This window comes from Argentina silus (genome assembly GCF_951799395.1).
Source record: "Argentina silus genome assembly, chromosome: 11".
NCBI lineage: Eukaryota > Metazoa > Chordata > Actinopteri > Argentiniformes > Argentinidae > Argentina > Argentina silus.
Window position 1 is genome coordinate 20507338 of NC_139665.1, and position 19439 is coordinate 20526776.

Here is a 19439-nt window from a genome sequence, read left to right on the forward strand (position 1 = left end):
AACTGTCTCCTGTCTCTCCCACCCACCTCACATCCATTCCCTCAGACACTCTGCCTCCCTCAGCAACCCCTGCGGGAGATGTTGAACTACAGAGATAAGAGAAATGAGGCACAGAAGAGAGGATAATAGAGAGAAATAGGGAAAAGAGAAAAGATGCTTCTATACTGGTTTTAATGTTGGAGATGCCCATGGTCTACCTCCTGTCTTCATTGCTCACAAAGAGTCAGGCGAAAGAGAAAAAAATGTCTGACACAACAAATGAGTGTCCCTGGCAAAGGAAGAGGCAAACAGGGGGTGGCGTAGGCTAACGCTAGCCTGAAGCTGCGGATCAGGCCTCGAGACTTTCACTCTCTTATCACACAAACACACACACACACACACACACACACCAAAGACCAAAGACCAAACTAATGCATGCTCAGAGTAACAAAAAAGTAGCAATCCAGCATGCAAGCAACAAACCATCCAAACCTATCTTCTATCTAAGATCTATCTAAGATCACTAATTAGGCCAATTAATCCAATTGATGTTCCACATTAACAAACAGTTGGTGGAGTTCACATAGAATTAACATTAGCCTCCCGCTAATTTCTAGTCCTTAGTAAAGCAATGTGGGTGTGTGTAGAAGTTGCCTGGTAGTTCAGATCTGGGAGCAACTTACTCTCCTCCTATCCTAACCTTCACCTTTGTGGGAACATTTCTAAACTGGTCTCAGATCAGCATCTAAGGGCCTTCGGGTTTTATGTTGATGGACGCTTAAAAGCTAAAAAGGTAAACAATATGGTATTTTTTTGTTTTGCTTGTCTACTGGACTATGCTTAATGAAATGGTACTCAGTGAGGATGAATGACTCAGGTCCTGGCATTCACAGACCACTTGAATTACCCCCAAAAAAGCAGAAGATATCCATCTGGGAAATAAGCTTATCTAATTTTCAAGCTGTTTCTCATTGAGATGAATGTTCACCACATTGATTTTAATAGGAGTTTAGAGAGAATCATGTGTCTTTAGAGTATACATAGGATATGTACTCATAGAGGTTATCTGATTGTTCAGCACAGCTTAACAATGATGGCATGTATTCTGGAGCTAAGGAGAAAGATGTCCATTTTGGCTAATAGGCTCAGACAAAAAGGTCCAGGATTGAGCTTTGAGCTTTAGAAAAGCTTCCCTGATGGTTGTAATGACTCTGTTTAATCGGTAGCGATCAGGGAATGAGATCCCTTGAATGAAATATTTCCTTCAGGAACGCTATTTTGGTTTCAGAATAAAACACTCTCTAAAATGGAGTGTCCTACCCGACGTTCGGTCAAAACATGTTCTTACTGCCAGGGGTGTCCTAGGGAAGTGCACTCACAGATTTTCACCTTTCTGTGTCTGGTGGCTGCCTCTTTGAATGGTGAGTGCATTCAAGAAACAGCTAATGTCCGACACTGCAAGTCCATTTCAGTTTTGGTTATATTATTATTAGGGAGGGATGTTCGAAATTCAAACAGAATTTTGTTGCGGTGGCCAGTGGAGGCAGATTTCCAACAAACTTGCTCCTTTACAGTTTTCCTTTTCCCAAAGCCCTCCGAAGAAAAATGTGTGTGTCTCTTTTGAGCAACACACACACACACACACACACACACACACACACACACACACACACACACACACACACACACACACACACACACACACAGCATCTAAACCCCACCCCTCTATCCCCTAAACACTAAACTGTAGCCACAGGCCATGAACAACATGCCACATTCACTTTGCAGGCCTCTCTCCACCACTTCAAGCAACGCCCCAGCAGCGCTCTCAGGCCCAGAACGTGGCCCTGTCTCAGCAGATTCATACACAGCGCTAACACTCTGCTATGCTCCATATCAGTTAGCTCTCCTTCCAGGCCACAGCTGCAGGGCTAACCGAGGCTAACGCTCGATTCTGCTGCTAAGTGCTGAAACTTGAGGGATTTGTCAGCTTAGCGAAGGAGGAAGGCTGGCTTTAGGGTTTGTTACAGGTTCATGCATTTCTTTTTGATACTACGGTTAAGCTTTTAGCTTGTGTGAAAAAAAAACGAGTGGCTTCTGTTAAGTTTGAAACATTTTACTTTGGTCCCCTCTGTATGGCAAGTTCTACTTAGGAGTGGAGTCTGACTGACTTGACAAAAACAAATCTGTCTCTATGGGCATTGTGTACAAAGGAAACAAAGTAAAAAAAAAAAAAAAAAAAAACACACAAAAAGCCCTTTGTAGCAAAATTCCCAGTCCCAGGCGTCAGGACCAGAGCGAAAAACAGCTAGCCCCAGAGCTTTTCTTGACAATGATGACAACTGAGCACTATATTTTCCTTTATGTTTTTAAGGTTATGTTATATAAAAAGTGCAACTGTGTGATGGGAGCGTGCGTGTGCGATTGCGTGTGCGTGTGTGGCCCTTTATCAGATGCTGGCAGAGCAGAGCAGGGAGGGATCGATAAGGCTTTGGCCCAAAACAGGGAGACAGAACCTGGATCCCAGCCCACCTCCATCCTCCCTCTCATTGATCTTCATTACCTCAACAGACTGGAGCAGGGTGAAGGACTGACTGTCCAGAGTAGCCTGTACACACACTACCCATATGCACACAACTCATACACACACATTTGTACACACTCATCCTCCAAGTGACTGCAGTAAACACACGTATATTATGCAAAGAAAACACATGGACACACGCATACACTAACACATACATATATGTGACCAAACTTCATCCAACTTATAATGACACATGATCAACTTCATCTTACTATATAAACCACAAACCTCATTGGCTCATCTTTGTCGCTCATCATGTGATTGTGGTTCATCGAACCGGTCCCATTATGAACTGCACCCAAATGTAATCAAACCCTAAGTAAAACGTTGAAGGACGTCTAATAATAAACACTATCAGAAAACTCTTTCTGAAATGGTGACTAACTGAGGAAGCTAGTTCTAGGTCGTAGACCCCAAGCCTCTGTCGTTGACCTCTCCATTGTCCCTTGTCTCGGAGAAGCAAAGCATTTAATACACGCCCGGAGAAAGTGAGTTAGCGAAAGGGAGGAAGAGAAGGAGCGGGGGACTGAATGAAAGGCGGTTTATTGAATAGCTAAAGCTCTCAGGTGCCGTTCTCTCTCTGTGACTAAGGCTAATTCAATTCCCCTCCTGTCCCATCAAACCTCATCGGAGAACAGACGACATCGTTGAAAAACACCAAATGATTGTAACTCAATTGCCACTAGCCCATCATTGATTGTTTGCCGGCAGAAAAGTTGAGTGGAGACAAAGTACTTATTTTCTCCTTCCTTCTCACCTTGGTAATCACTTTTGTATGTGTGTGTGTGTGTGTGTGTGTGTGTGTGTGTGTGTGTGTGTGTGTGTGTGTGTGTGTGTGTGTGTTTGTGTGTTGTCCTGACAGACAGAAAGTGGAGGTGGTAAACACACATTGATGCAAGACAACATCGACATTAAGGCACAATTCAATTAGGGCAAAAGTAGTCATAGAATGATAGGATGCAATGAGTATTGTTCAGGTAAAGGATACAAACACAGCAATCTATAATTAATTCTGCAAAACTGCTATTCCATTAACCTGCACTGCCCTTTGTACAGTCCATTTGAATAAAAGTATAAAAGATCCACTCATCCAGCACAAACAGGCTAATACAGTACACTTTATACTCACACACACATACGCACGCATGCACGCACACACACACACACACACACACACACATACATACACACACGCACGCACGCACACACACACACACGCACATACACACACACACACACACACAATGTAAGTAATTTCATTGTGGTCCCATCCTCACGCTGGCGGCGCAGACAGAGAAAGGGAGAGGTGGAATTAGAATAGAACAGACACTCCACCTCTCCTTCTTCTCCATCGACTTGTTTGTAATTTGTCAATCACTTGAGACTTAGGATAGTGATTAAGTTTGGGGCTTTGTGTGCGTGTGCGTGTGTGTGTGTGTGTGTGTGTGTGTGTGTGTGTGTGTGTGTGTGTGTGTGTGTGTGTGTGTGTGTGTGTGTGTGTGTGTGTGTGTGTGTGTGTGTGTGTGTGTGTGTGTGTGTGTGTGTGTGCGTGTGCATTTGTGTGTGTGTCTGACCAAATGCATACTGTATGTTGATTGTTTGTTTCTTTTCGCTGTCTTTTGTGACCAGGTATTTTTATTGTTTTTGTTTTGGGGGATGTTCTCTTTGCATATTTACACATTTTCAATGAATCAAATGGATTTCATTCTGAAAATAAAGACATCCCTGGCATACAGCATAAACAGCCATCAGTCTGTGCATGTACCAATCAATAAATACAGAAAGAACCATATCATGTAGTTAGTAATAGGGGCTCCCTCTCTTCCTCCCTGCTTCCCTCCCTCCCTCCCTCCTTCCTTCTCTCCCTCCCTCCCTCCCTCCCTCTCAGGGTTGTACTCCCCCCTCTCGGATTACAAGATGCCAAGGTTACGTTCCTCAAGAGATTTTGCCGATGTATAAAACCTGGCCATGGAAGTCTGTGTTCCATACCTTTATCCTAGCTCACAGTGAGTAATAGGCTTTAAGGAAATGCTTGTATACATTGGAGACTGATCCCTTTCCCCTCTGTTTGCTCATTAGGAACAGTGTGAATGCCAGTCTCATGACTCATGACTGAGCAGGCGATTGGGTGTCTCATTCAGACATGAAGGGGAGGCTATGTGTGTCATAAATCCTCCATGTGTGAACAATCTGGTATTTACACACGTGTGGATGACAGAGCTGCCTCGTTGGTTGGTTCAGTGAGAAGGATATGGACATCGGCTGAGAGCAGGTCTCATCAAGCTACAAAAGAAGTCCCATTTCTCTCTCTACTGTATTCCTTTACCATCCTCTTCATACTCCTTTTCCTCTCCTCTTTCTCCCTGTCCTCCCTCTCCTGCTTTCCCCTTCCCAAACTGTAGTTTCTTCTCATGTGTCTTTCTCCCCAGCTTCTTCTGTATCATTATTCCCCTCAACCCCTTCTCTCCCCTTACTCCTCCCTCCCATGCCCCCATCGTGCCCTCCCTCTATCCCTCCCGCCACTTTCTTTCTTCTTAGTACCCCCTTCTCCCTCTCTTTCTCTCTCTCTCTCTCTCTCTCTCTCTCTCTCTGTCTCTCTCTCTTTCTCTCTCTCTCTCTTTCTCTCTCTCTCTCTCTGTCTCTCTCTCTCTCTCTATCCCTCTCTCTTCTCTCTCTCTCACCTCCCTCTATCCCTCCCTCCATTATACCTATAAGAGAGAACAGAGTGAGAAACTCTAATCACCTTTCTTCTTAGTATGCCTGCCCTCTCTCTCTCTGTCTCTCTCTCTCTCTTCTCTTTCTCTCCCCTCCTTCCCTACCTCCCTCCCTACCTGTTAGAGTGTCGACACTCTCAGACTCCCTAATCACCTGACTCTACTGAGCGTGTCGCTCCAATCGCCATGGTAATTACAGAGCCTGTTTCTGATTGGCAGGAATTGACTGGGGGTTTGGAGGTTCAGGGGGTTGCCCTGTTGAATGATGCATGCTGGGAGATTAGTGTCAAATAAGAGAGGGGAGAGTTTAAGGTTGAACTGAGAGGAAACATTCTTCAGTTTTGTTTTGTTCCCTGATGACGTAGATGCTAAAATAACAAAATATCCAGATATTGTCCACAGCATTCAGAGAGGGGACACTCTCCTGTTATAGAATCATATAATTGGAATAATTTGGTGGAAAATAAATATTTCGGAGAAATAATTAAAACATCCCTTTGCAAATCGACCAACAAAACCAATTAATTGCAGTGTGTGTGTGCAGTGTGTGTGTGTGCATGTGTGTTTTGTCCGTAAGGGGAGGATAATGCTCACCATCAGTTCCTCTTCAAGCCCTTTGACAAGTTTGCTTCTCCAGGACGCAGGGCAGCAGGAGTGAGAGTGTAACCCACTGTGAGGATTGGACATGACAGTGACCTCCTGGAGGGGATGCGTTGACATCATCCACTGTGGCGGGAGAGACACAGCCCTGTCACAACACACATTGGGGGACGTTCGTTTCGGTGACCCCACCCGGACAGTCAGGTCTCCATCCATGGTCGTAGGGAGGGATGTGTCCGTATATTGCAAGTACGGCTCGATAGGATGGATGCATGCTTACATGAAAGTGGATTTGACTTCCCTTCTTTTCAATCAATCAATGAAATGTATTTGCGTAGCGCTTTTTACAAAGACAATTGCCTCAAAGTCAGAGTAGACCCAGGAAGATTTCAGGAACTGGAGTCTGGTTTTTTCAGAGCCCCTCGGACAAATAAGTAGAAAGAGGAAGATTACAGGAAGAACACAAGAGTATAGACTGTGGAAAACTGAAAATCGGATACATTAAACAGTAGGAGCTAATCAGCATAAAAGCAGATGGCCTGAGGCCCCCAGGCACATCTAAGGGACATCTAAAGGACATCTAAAGGACACTTCCAGCGCCTGCTTACCCCGGGTCCATCACAGGCTGGCCCCCGAGAGGGACATCAGGGGGGTAAGGGGGGGCAGCAGCAAGAGCCCATAATCACCCAGAGCCAACACTAAAACCATTCCAGCCAGTATGGCACTGGGCCGCACGCCTGCACTGGGAGGGCCTTCAGCAGAGGCCCCAGCCAACCTAAACCCCTGTACTGGGAGGGCCTTCAGCAGAGGCCCCAGCCAACCTAAACCCCTGTACTGGGAGGGCCTTCAGCAGAGGCCCCAGCCAATCTAAACCCCTGTACTGGGAGGGCCTTCAGCAGAGGCCCCAGTCAATCTAAACCCCTGCACTGAGAGGGCCTTCAGCAGAGGTCTCAGCCAACCTAAACCCCTGTACTGGGACAGCCCACCCACAACTGAAAGGGAAAAAGGACTCGAAATCACCCCAGGCAGCAGCCCGCTGCCCCCCCCACCCCCCCCACCCCCACCCCCAATACGTACCAACCTGAATCTGACTCCCTAACATGAATCGAATGATTATTCTAGAGATGGGGCGCTCTGTAGCAAAATGCTCTGCTCCCTGCCATAGTCTTAGATATTCTGGGAACGACTAATCTCCCTGTATCTTGTGAACGAAGCTCACTTGAAGGGTTGTACGGCTGAAGGAGGTCAGCGAGATACAACGGAGCGAGTCCGTGGAACCCTTTATAGGCTAATAATAGAATTTGAAAGTCAGTTTGTGCTTTTAATCGGAAGCCAGTGCAAAGACATAAGTACTGGAGTAATGTGATCATGTGAATCAACATTGGGGCTAAACAAATGTGCCTTTCTCTCTCTCTCTCTCTCTCTCTCTCATCTGATGTCCCATGGTTAATTCATGTTAATTCTCCCTGATACTATTAGGAGTATGATTATGGTCTGTGATTCTGCCTCTGCGGGAGAAAAGACCTTACACAGGTCCAATCCTTCTCTATTCTCTACCAGTCCACTCACAGAATACAGGGTGAAATGGTGGAACGTCATCCCCCTCTAAAGGTCAGCCTATGACATTACACTGAGGGCGAGATAAAATGTTATCTTTCCATCTCGCCTGTTCCTCTCTTCTTGCTTTTTCCCTCTTACTTTCCATCTTTCTCTATCTATATACCTTTCCCCCTCCTTTTTTCAACGTCTTTCTCCCTCTCTTTCACTGGCTTTCTTTTTCCCTCTTACCTTTTCTCTTGCAAATTAAATCACAATTTAAAAGATCACAATTACAAAGTTTCACTTGTTTTCCCAATTGACAGGCCAGTCTGAAACTTGCCTGAGGGGATATTTATTCACCATTCAACAAAGAAGAAAGAGAGAAGTGTTGACAGAATGATGGGAGGAGACAGATAGAAAGACATTGACAAGAAACCAGGGAGAGACTGAGAAGAAGAGACGGTGAGTCACTCCTTTCATGCTTACAAAGCCGTTGGAATTCTCAGAATCTCTGAGACATGGGAATAAAAAGACAAATCGTCTCCATCACAGACCTATATTCAACACCGGTACCACAGGTCCCATGACGCTTTAGAAAAACATGATGCGAGTCCATGAGAGAGCTTGAGTCACATGAAATACGTGTCATAGCTTCCTATTCTCTTCTCCTTCGCTTCATCCGCTCTGATCTGACAACACGGGATAAGGTGAGAACAATATGAAGGACACCTAGAAGGCATTTGCTCATACTTGTTGTCCAGTTCTTCCACATAAGTGCAGATGGGTGAGAAGGATGTGTGTGTGTGTGTGTGTGTGTGTGTGTGTGTGTGTTGTGTGTGTGTGTGTGTGTGTGTGTGTGTGTGGGTGTGTGGGTGTGTGGGTGTGTGTGGGTGTGGGGGGGGGGGTATAGAGAGAGGGAGTGTGTTGGTATGTCACCTTGAAACACACGTCAACACAAACTGGAAATGTTCAACTCAAATACACGCCCCCCCTTCCCAGGAATGCTTGGGAATGTCCTTGTCGTAAAGCCACATCTCAGTTGACAGTTATGTTTGTCAACCTCTCTTCTCTGCAGGGAGTAGGATCAGATTTCTCCTACACTGATCTAATGTCAGTCTCAGATCAGTGCCCAAGGGCAATCCTAGCCAGAGTTCTGTGTGACGGCTGCCTGGCTTAATCTCTTTGTGCTCTGAGACAATGACAAGGGAAGAGGTGCTATGCATGTCAGACTGAAATTAAACGGAACATATTTGAACATCACATTGATTCTCTGGCTTCGTGTTAGAAATGTCCTTCCATTTAAAAGAACAAGTGAAAAAGTACGGGGCTAAGCACCTGGAATCAGCATGAACACACTTACAGATACACACAAGCAACCAACATGCATTCAAATGCAATGATTTGCATCGGTTCCAGGATCGGTCATCCTGGTCGTTTGCATATCATCTTACACAGTGTGTACTAGCTTTGCTGGGACTTCCCTAGGCAATACTGTGTAGTGAGTGGTTTGTGGAAAAAGGTGTGTGTGTGTGTGTGTGTGTGTGTGTGTGTGTGTGTGTGTGTGTGTGTGTGTGTGTGTGTGCATGTGTGTAGGTGTGTGTGGGTGTCAGTGTCTCTCTCTCTCTCTCTCTCTCTCTCTCTCTCTCTCTCTCCCTCCCTCCCCCTCTCTCTGAATGCCTTACGGTAGATTTGCTTTTGTCCCAAGGTTGCCAAACAAGTCTGTCGTGGAGAGGTGTGTTGGACATTCCACCCATCATCCCAGATCCGTCTACAGACTCAGGTGCTCCTCACCCTAAAACTCACGCCCAAGGCCATACAGGTAAGTCAGTTAAGCCTGCCAGTAACTCAGAGCAGCTGTGCCTCTCAGCCAGGTAAGACACTGCTCATTTCTCAATTTGTCTTGAATATTTCATAGACATCTGTGTTCTAAGTTAAAAACAATGTGTGTGTGTGGCTGTTGTTTTCCATGAACAAAAAAGACACAAAAGGTCTAAAGTGACAAGGATGATGCAGAACTTGAATGCCACAAAGCCATGATTGGCTTATAAAGGATAAAGGGTAATATATAGTATGAGAATGATATATATCTGAAACACGCACATAACTTCAAGGGTACATGGCTGGCATAACGTACTATGATTCAGTGCTTTTACTCAGAGAGAGAGAGAGAGAGAGAGAGAGAGAGAGAAAGAGAAAGCCTCGAGATCTTGAGATGTATTGTAAATAGGTTGACTCACAGTTGCTGGGCTAGGTGGTTAAAATGGTATTTGAGCAAGCTGAACCTGTAGGGCAAGTCATAGACACAGAAACTCGCTCTGAAATATGAGCTAATTGGGAATTCAAAACTGTTGAGAGAAAGAACCATATCATATGCAATACATCCTTTATTTATTCATATTATCCCTTTGAGATCTCCTTTCCATGGGAAACATGTCCAAAGATGAAAGAAAGTTTTTCATTTCTTTGATTCAGGTCATTTTAACTGGTATCGGTGTCATTAAATACAATCTGATGAATGATTCATTTGGCTGTGGGCTGAATTCCACCATATAGAAGCCCAGCATATAATGGATGCTTTGAGCATCCAGATGCAAGTATGCACATCACTGCGGGTTCATTGTGAGAACACATGTAGGCTTTGGTTTATTGCTTTAGTGGAGAGAGGAGGATGAATCAGTCTTTTCTGTCACAACAAACAGAGACACAAACACACACCAAGGAGACAGACGGGACACATTGTTGTCGGTAGTGAAGGTAGCAGTTCTGTCTAGACACAAACAAGACAACATAGGACAACAAATCATGGTTTACCCTCCTGTCTCACAGACACTCAGAGACACACTGACTCTCTGCTCCTCGTTCTCCTTGTGTGTGTGTGTGTGTGTGTGTGTGTGTGTGTGTGTGTGTGTGTGTGTGTGCGTGCCTGAAATCCTCTGGTGTGACAGAGCTAAATATCGCTCTTTGTTGAAAGCAAACTAGGCCTAATTGTTTGAAATTAAAAGCAAACACAAAATGGAGTCCATCCCATACGATGAATCTATATGGTACATCTTACCACTTCTGAGTTGTTCTCTTTCCTATAGACTATTCCTGCCCTATCTTCCTTTCACATCCATTGGTTCTTGTCAGGCACAGTCTAGCCTGTGAGAATGAGACCTGAATGTTAAAAATAAAGTTATGTTCAGTTCAAAACTGAACAGAATGTAGAAACTATATGCACTAAAAATGCACCCCTTTTGTTGTATTAAAAAACGTCTAAACATGCTGTTATGTTTAAACTTGATTTTAAAGATCTTTCCCTACAGTCTGCTGAATGCCAAACTAAAACTTCCTGTCAAATAAAAGTAGAATTATGGAACACACAGAGGGTCTCATCTCAGACTGGAGATCCCCACTGCACTTTCACTTTCAATTAAGGCTCCCCCCTCCCCACACACACACACACAGTCACACAGAAGTGCGTGAAAACACACAGACAAATTCAGGCAGACACAATCGTTTGCACACACACAGACGCACACACACAGACACAGTTCACTGATGAACTTGCTGTTCCTTTTGCCCTCTAAAACAATTGAATCCACAGGTTGATATTTTGGCACTACTCAATTTCAGTCCAGTTCCCATGGTACTATTGGCCCTCGCTTTGTATTCATGAATCAAAAGGCTCTCCTTAACCAGTCTTTGAAGAACAAAGAATTCAATTGATATCTGGTATTATGGATATGACAATGGCTGGCTGTGCAGGCCCCCTGTTCAAACAGGCATCTAATAGAGTGGAGTATATTGTTTGTCTTTATTGAATGGGGAGCCCCCAGTGATGACTCACTTGTGATGTGTAATGAGTTGGTAAAGAGAACGATATGCCGGGTAAATACTGATCAGCTGGGATTGAGAGAGAGACACAGCAACCCAGGTGCTGGGTTAAATGATACACAGCATGACATTCGGTTCAATAGGGGCCTTATGATGACATCATCGTTTGGGTGTGAATGGCTGTTGAATAATAATACACAATATATTGAGTAAAGATACATGCATACAATAAAAGGTCCCAGGGAAAAGGTCACACTTTAAGTCCAAGTCCAAGTCCTGTTGGGCAATAAATACATTTTTACAGAGTATATGTTTAAAATATTTCTATTTGTTTACCGAACTTGAGTGGGGGTAAATCTAATGAGAATTAAATTAAGAATACAAATTCACTGCTCAACTGCTCTGTTTTTGCTCTTTTTTTTTAGTGGCAGGTGGTCGTTCCCATACTACGCAGATATGAACTGGTCTGCATTGGAGGCCCTGCTCAGTGGGGTAAACAAGTACTCCACCGTCTTCGGCCGTGTCTGGCTCTCCATGGTCTTCGTCTTCCGGGTCATGGTGTTCGTGGTGGCCGCCCAGCGCGTGTGGGGTGACGAGAGTAAGGACTTTGTCTGCAACACAGCCCAGCCCGGCTGCAACAACGTATGCTACGACCACATCTTCCCCATCTCCCACATCCGCCTGTGGGCGCTGCAGCTCATCTTCGTCACCTGCCCGTCCCTCATGGTAGTGGGGCACGTCAAGTACCGGGAGAAGAAGGACACGCAGTACACGGCTTCACACAAGGGCTCACACCTGTACGCCAACCCAGGGAAGAAGCGCGGGGGTCTGTGGTGGACATACCTGGTGAGATCACAATACAATTGAGCAACTTCAAAATCATGGACCAATGTATCGAACACCATAATAAGATTGAAAATACAAGCAACATTAAAACAATACCAGGAATGTCATCGTAAAGTGTCCTCTTAGTCAATTGATCTGGTAAACCAAGAGTGAGATGAAACAGTTCATGGTGATACTCAGTTATCTCCTTCTAGTTGTCCTAGGTCCTCAAAACCATTGAAGTCAATAAAATCACTTGGCTCCAAGGTGTACAGTTGTTCCGTCTTATGGTTGTTTGCATGGCATTCTCTCTGTGTCTAATCCTTTGTTATCTTACCCTAGGTGAGCCTGATATTCAAGGCGGGCTTCGACGCAGGCTTCCTTTACATCCTGTACTACGTCTACGATGGCTACGACATGCCGCGCCTCTCTAAGTGTTCCCTTGAACCCTGCCCCAACACAGTCGACTGCTTCATCTCCCGCCCCACCGAGAAAAAGATCTTCACCATATTCATGGTTGTCTCCTCCGCAGCCTGCATCCTCATGTGCATCTGTGAGATGATCTACCTCATCTGCAAGCGCATCCAGAAGCTCATCCGAAGGAAGAAGGAAGCAGAGATGAGGATGCTTGTTGAGACTCACGAATTAACGCCGTTAGCCTCGTCGAGGTCAGAGTTCAGATCAAGGTCATCAGTCAGGGAGGACCCAACCAACACGGCCTCCATTCAGAACCTCAACAATTTCAAAGCAGACAGGGTGCCAACAGAGAAGAAGTAATAATAGGTCACATGGCTGAGGTGAAGTTGGGTGACTGAGTGGAGTAGAGCTCTGCCATCTCAGGTTGAAAGACAGCATACAGTGAAAATGTTGGAGACTTTGTTTTGGAGATTTACACCACCTACCTGTACAAAATGCCTATTCAACTCCAATCTCCTCCAATCACCAGCATACTAACTGACTGTCTATGAGACTGCTGTCTAACCGGTCCTTTTTATCAAGATAACACAGAATGACTGGGAGTGAACACAAACACAAGTTTTGAACTTGGCTACATCAAATGTAGTGAGTGTGTATCTGCATGTTAATGTTAATACAATAGGTTATGTTGCCGGTGTATTCATTGTACATAATAATGTACAATATGTTGTCATATCGTATATTTTAACCAAACTGACTTATCTGCCTTTACAAACATTGAGATAGGCTTACTTCGGATATTGTTCTTACTGGCAATTCTTCATTTTATAGCTCTGTTTCAGCTAGTATTTATCCAGTATTTACTGAAACTATGTGGTAACAAGGTGTCCTTTCTGGTACTTACCTCTACTTCCTGGTACTCAATGGCACATAGTCCTACTTGTGTCAGTGAATCAAAAAGAAGAAGTGAGTGTTATTAATATACAGTTACCAAGTATTTATCCAGTATTTACTGAAACTATGTGGTAACAAGGTGTCCTTTCTGGTACTTACCTCTACTTCCTGGTACTCAATGGCACATAGTCCTACTTGTGTCAGTGAATCAAAAAGAAGAAGCAAGTGTTAACAAGGTACCCCTTTAATATATATTAATATACAGTTAGTTAAGTAATAACACCCAGTACTTTCTAAGTAAGTATTGTACCTGCCTAATACCAGGCTTTAAAATGAAGGGGTACCTTGTTAACTTTCTGAAAGGTAAACACTGCCCCCTAATGAATAAACATGATAAAGCAGAATATACTTGGATAATTTCTCCATATGCACTTCCTGATAGAGCTCCCCGTCAATGACATGAAAAGAAGTATCAACCTGCAGTTGGCTTTTTAAATGACTGTACTTGTATTATACATTTTCTATTTATTGTTCTCTATCATAAAGTTGTTGAAGTTCACCCATGTTGTATCCTTTGTAACTTGAACATGATATTTGTGTATGCACTAATTAGACAATAACCAATGCATCATTAGACATCAGTATTATGATAGCCACATTTGTTTTCCTCACAAAGTATGTTTGCTGACACACCCCAACTGCTCATTGAATGGGGAGGAAAAAGATTGCACACAAACAGACAGATATAGGCTGAACGCACACACATACACACACACACACACACACACACACACACGTGTTGTAACTTCCTACATATGGCTTCCTATCAAATGCAGAGTTTCTGATATGGATAAACAGCTGAGGAGTTCACTCAATTGGATGATGTATTTTGCTTTAGGTGTTCGGTATATCTAATTGATGGTGGTTTCGGCGCTTATTTTTTCTTTTTTTTGGTTCTTCTAGGGGTATGACTCATTAGTTCCGTCGTCATCATTTGTTCCATTTCCTCGTCGAATCAGCAGTGTCGGTGGTGGGTGCGGTTTTGAAGGACGGGGAAATGTTCCATTCCACGTCGAGAAGGCGGGGTTGAACATATGTTCTGTACGGCGAGGTCGACGCTCAACTTCTTTTCGAAATGAGTTTCCACTACGGCCAGGTAAATAGTCTTCAACCGCTTCCGGGTTGAATAATTATTTTATACAATAGGCTATTATAGTTCTTCACTGAAATGCGTTTTTAATCATCTAGGATGTTTCTTTTACTGGGTGTGTCAAAGCGATAGACGGTGGAAAGGAGTTCAAGCGCAGTTTTGATATCTAGGCTGCTACAAAAGTTACATCGGCTAACAGCTACAGTAGCTCGGGTAGTTACAACGTTATGAGACAATGTTAATCTGATATCGCACAGGGAAACATTGTTGCCAATATGGCAGCGATCAAGTCAATGCTTGTACCACTAGAGATGTCTGTCGGCTAGTGGCTTGTACAATAAAACAGATTCCAGGCTACTGTCTGGTGTCAGTTTAAAACGGTTAGGGTTAGCAGCCCTATGGCTGTAAGACGAGGTTATAAATGCTGTATTAGGTGCTTCACATTATCATTTCAACTGTATTACTGGTCTCAGGTGTCTATGTGAAAGTGAAATCGAAAGTATGAGCAATGTTAGTGGGGGTTGAAATAAATACAGAAATGCAGTCGTCTCCATACTGAGGAAAATTGGTTAGTTGATTAACATTAGTTGCTTGGAATAAACTCCTGTCGAAAACAGGCAGACACCCAGGCTACCCTGTATGTTGTGCACTTATCATAGTGCTGTTTATCATAGTAACTGTGTGAACTTCACCCTCTCTCTAGGGTTATCCCGGAGGACCAGGGGGGGGCAACTTCCCCCGTCAACATCTACCCCCAGGTGCTCCCTATGGGGGTGGCGCTCCACCTGGAGGTCCCTCTGCGCTTCATGGAGGTGGTCATTATGGGGCGTCTGCTCCCCCCTCTGCGCCTCCAGGTCAGTACGGAGGCTCAGCTCCTTCAGGGTATGCCCCATACGGAGGTGCGGCTGCTCCACCTAGTGGGCAGTATGCTGGTGGAGCAGCACCAGGAGGGCCCTATGGGGGTTATGGAGCTCCAGGACAGGGGGGCCAGTATGGACCAGGGCCTGGGGGAGCCCCAGGAGCCCAATATGGAGGGGGACAGGCCCCTGGTGGTCCCTATGGGGGTTATGGAGGACAGCCCCAGGGAGGGCCCTATGGACAGCAGGCTCCAGCAGGTGAATGGATTGAAATACAAGTGTTTGTTATTAATACGTTTTGCTTTGGTAAATCAGTACATGGTATTCACTCAGAAATTACATTGCAACATACTCATTACTTTACCCTCATCAAGTGTGTCCCTTATGCAGTTTAATACATTGTTGATCCCCTACAGCAGAACTGCTTCCTAACAGACCTCTTCACCAGGTCTGTTCTATGTTGATGACACACTGTAACTCTGAGTTAGGCTTCACAGATTTGTGTGTGTGTGTGTGTGTGTGTGTGTGTGTGTGTGTGTGTGTGTGTGTGTGTGCGCGTGTGTGTGTGTGTGCTTGCGCATGTGTGTTTTTGTATATTACAACAAGGGTTCCCTTCACTGAAGGGACGTGTCAGCTTTGGTTTTCTCTCTCATGAAAATTGCAACATCATACTCTCTCACTCTGTCTCTCTTTCTCTCTCTGGGGATGATTGATAGGGAGAGTGACTCACGTCTCTATGCTTGGCTGAGTCAGTCATGTAGAGACAGGGCTCAGTGTGTGGCCCTCAGCAGGATTACACTGGTGGAGTGATGACTCCAGTAATACTGTGTGTGTGTGTGTGTGTGTGTGTGTGTGTGAGAGAGAGAGAGAGAGAGAGAGTAAAAAAGAGAGTTTGGGGTGTGTGTTTAGAGTCTGTCATCTGCTCCCTCCCTTTCCTCCTGTAAAACTCATCCCTCAATCTTCCCTCATCTCGTTTCACATTCTCTCTCTCCCATTGTGTTTCTCAGTCATCTACCTTTTCTCAACGCTTAACGCTCTCATCTTGTCTTCAGGCCTCAGTCTGCTAAGAGATGATGACACAGGAACACCCACCCCAACAAAAGCTTAGACGTGGTGAATGTGTCTCATGCTAAATAACTGTTCCTAAAGTGTCTCCTTCCTTTCTCCTCTTCTCTGCCCTCTCTCCCTCCCCTTCCGCCTCCACAGGTAATGTCCCCCCCGGGGTGAACCCAGAGGCCTACCAGTGGTTCCTGACGGTGGACAGTGACCGCAGTGGCTCCATCACCCTGAAGGAGCTGAAGCAAGCCCTAGTCAACTCCAACTGGTCAGCCTTCAACGATGAGACCTGCCTCATGATGATCAGTGAGTCACAGAAAGAGAGAAGAGAGAGGCAGAGGGGGTGGCGTTGTAGGGGGGGGGGACACAGATGAAGGAGGAGGGGAGATAATGATGATCAGGGATTTAAAAGGAGGGATGGAGTGAGTAGGATAGAGATGTACATCGGAATAAGGGAAAGACGAGGGAGGGAGAGAGAGAGAGAGAGAGAGAAAACTCTGACAGTTGACGCCCTATTGGATAAGCATTGGGAGGAACCAAAGGCTTTCATATGAATGCTTATCACACCTAAACAGCATCATCATGATGACATTGGCTACATTTCAGATTCAGTGTGTAAAGGTCACACATATCTCATTTTAGTTGTTAAAAGCAGTGAATGAGTTTCATGAATAGTGCCAGTCATTCCCCCTGTGAATCTAATTGCTATGAAGGAATGCAAGGGGGATTTCAACAAGGGTTGGTATTGACAACCTATGCTGCTCTCCTGAACGGGTCTATTGGTCATAGACTCATTTTATAGATTCCTCACATACTGTGTTTTGAATTGAATTTCAGGAACTTTCATAAAGGTTTATTTTTTGTAGTTTTTTTTTTTTTTTTTTTTGTAGTTTTTTTTATTGACGGCAGCAGAGGAATCCCTAGCTTGCGTTCTGTGCGTTTATCAAACGTGCAATGTTGTCAATGGAAGATTCACAGATCTGAGACCTGGATGCATTCATTTGTTTGTTTTCTGTCTCTGTTTTTTTTTTTCTTTTCTTTTTTTTTTTTTTTAAACTGCAGACATGTTTGACAAGACCAGGTCGGGTCGTATCGACATGTTTGGGTTCTCAGCGCTGTGGACGTTCATGCAGCAGTGGAAAGTCCTGTTCCAACAGTATGACCGTGACCGCTCAGGGTCCATCAATGGCACAGAGCTACACCAAGGTGTGTGTGTGTGTGTGTGCGTGCGTGCGTGCGTGCGTGCGTGCGTGCGTGCGAGCGAGCGAAAGAATCACTCCTTGGATGGAAGTCATGATTACTACAATAGTATACAATACAGACCTATCCATCTCAGCAATTGTATTATTTTTTTCAAATCTCTCTCTCTCTACTCTCTCATCTCCCCTCCCCCAGCCCTATCCCAAATGGGGTACAACCTGAGCCCCCAGTTCACAGAGACACTGGCAGCTCGGTTTGCGACACAGGCTGGGCGCCCAGGCACCATGCAGCTGGATAGGTTCATCCAGGTGTGCACGCAGCTCCAGAGCATGACCCAGGCCTTCAGGGAGAAGGACACCGCCAGGACAGGAAACATACGCATGAACTACGAGGACTTCCTCACCAGCGCCGTCAGTAGGCTCATGTGAGCTGAGCCTCTTGCCAGGAGCATCCAGCTGCAGCAGACACACACCCATGTCCCAGACATACTGACCTCCCCGTGATGTCCTGTCGGTGGCTGGGGTTATAACGCTGTGGTGGACAACTCTGGTTTTGGAGGGTAGCTGTGTGTGTGTGCGTGGAAGTGTGGAAGTGTAAGTGTGCAAGCTCTTGTTTCATCCAGTCACTAACACACTTGATTCAACCCATACTCGTAGTTTATATTATTTGAATCAGGCATGTTAAAGCTTGGCTGGAACAAAGGAGTGCACATACTTTAGGAACATGTGACATCTGGACATCTGTGGATGTCACTGTGCCTGGGACAAGTGTCTGCTGTGATTGGATGCTTATGAGAGACGAGGGGATGGGCCCAGTATGGGGAGACCATGCACCTGACACCTACATCCCCCCCTTCAACACAAGATGAAGTGAAAAGCAAGGACTGAGAAAGAGTGGAAGAGTGGAAAGGAGGGACAGACGCAATGGAGATGATAGGTCTCTCTCTTCCTGGTATTACAAAAGACTGGTGTTTGACTGCAGTAGACAGCCTGTGCTTCGCTATTGTGTTCAAATGAAAGCAATACCCTCTAAACAGGCTCACATACAGCCTTATTGTGCGAGCTACAAGGGCTTGATAATACATGGTGGAACTTTGACGTGCCATTTGAACCTCATGTATTGTGTCAATCGCTTGCAGTGTATAGCGGTAACTTGCACTTCCATACACTATTGCATACCTGCATATACAGTACATGCCTTGCATTATGTGACTCATCATAACAAAACAGACAAAGCACCATACTCTCTTAAGGACATAATGTCCTTTCAAGACACCAAGGCAACTACTATTTAACACCAGCTTCAAGCAAGAGCATTCCACCCTGTTCGGTGTAGGCCTAGGCTAAAATATAGTTGTGATCTCAGCATTGTATAGACGTTGGGCCTAAAAGCTTATGATTTCTCTATTTACACAATATTCAACTAAGAAGTGAGTCGACCGCTTGAGAACTAATTCAAATAGGATGAGATGATGAGCCTCAAAGCCTGAAGACCTATGACACATACTAGTCTCAGGATTGTAATTGTCATGATTGTTCATTATAATCACCATTCCACAGCCAGTTAGACTACACTTCAATCATGGGATCTTTTTATTCAGGGCCAACATTGTTTTATAATTTGGATAGACTTAATGATTATTTCTTATGTATTTTGAGTGCCATACTTGACATCAAATAAAGTTTTGAAATCATGCCTTGCTTGCTTCCATGGATGCTCAAGCTAACATGTTTTGCATTATGTTGAGAGCTCGCCTCTAGCCAGAGTGTTCTATAAGTCAATTATTAAATAACACCGGCTTTCAG

At 44.8% G+C, this 19439-nt stretch overlaps 2 protein-coding genes across 5 annotated transcripts; both read left to right on the forward strand.

The window, feature by feature from the left end:
- The first annotated feature begins 9130 nt into the window (after positions 1-9130).
- Positions 9131-13930, forward strand: gjb9b (gap junction protein beta 9b). Of its 3 annotated transcripts, none has more exons than XM_083680324.1 (3): positions 9131-9238; positions 11661-12081; positions 12403-13930. In XM_083680324.1, exons 2-3 carry the CDS (start codon positions 11692-11694, stop codon positions 12835-12837), a joined length of 825 nt encoding a protein of 274 aa, XP_083536450.1. In that variant the 5' UTR covers positions 9131-9238; positions 11661-11691; the 3' UTR covers positions 12838-13930. The 3 variants fall into 3 exon arrangements, with proteins under 3 accessions (XP_083536450.1, XP_083536449.1, XP_083536448.1); XM_083680323.1 differs by having other exon boundaries at positions 9232-9290; XM_083680322.1 differs by lacking the exon at positions 9131-9238 and having other exon boundaries at positions 9357-12081.
- A 419-nt stretch (positions 13931-14349) lies between these two features.
- Positions 14350-19327, forward strand: pef1 (penta-EF-hand domain containing 1). Of its 2 annotated transcripts, none has more exons than XM_083680819.1 (5): positions 14350-14527; positions 15225-15636; positions 16585-16740; positions 17497-17640; positions 17830-19327. In XM_083680819.1, the coding sequence occupies exons 1-5, from the start codon at positions 14507-14509 to the stop codon at positions 18060-18062; spliced, it is 966 nt and encodes a 321-aa protein (XP_083536945.1). In that variant the 5' UTR covers positions 14350-14506; the 3' UTR covers positions 18063-19327. The 2 variants fall into 2 exon arrangements, with proteins under 2 accessions (XP_083536945.1, XP_083536946.1); XM_083680820.1 differs by having other exon boundaries at positions 14351-14527; positions 15225-15375.
- The last annotated feature ends 112 nt before the right edge of the window (positions 19328-19439 follow it).

Excerpts from the sequence above, each read along its gene's own strand:
- pef1 (XM_083680819.1), top strand. The coding sequence starts at position 14,507 with ATGAGTTTCCACTACGGCCAG. Across the intron at positions 15,637-16,584 it reads TGGACAGCAGGCTCCAGCAG|GTAATGTCCCCCCCGGGGTG; the intron begins GTGAATGGATTG and ends CCGCCTCCACAG. Across the intron at positions 17,641-17,829 it reads TGGCACAGAGCTACACCAAG|CCCTATCCCAAATGGGGTAC; the intron begins GTGTGTGTGTGT and ends CCCCTCCCCCAG.
- gjb9b (XM_083680322.1), top strand. The coding sequence starts at position 11,596 with ATGAGAATTAAATTAAGAATACAAATTCACTGCTCAACTGCTCTGTTT. Across the intron at positions 12,082-12,402 it reads GTCTGTGGTGGACATACCTG|GTGAGCCTGATATTCAAGGC; the intron begins GTGAGATCACAA and ends ATCTTACCCTAG.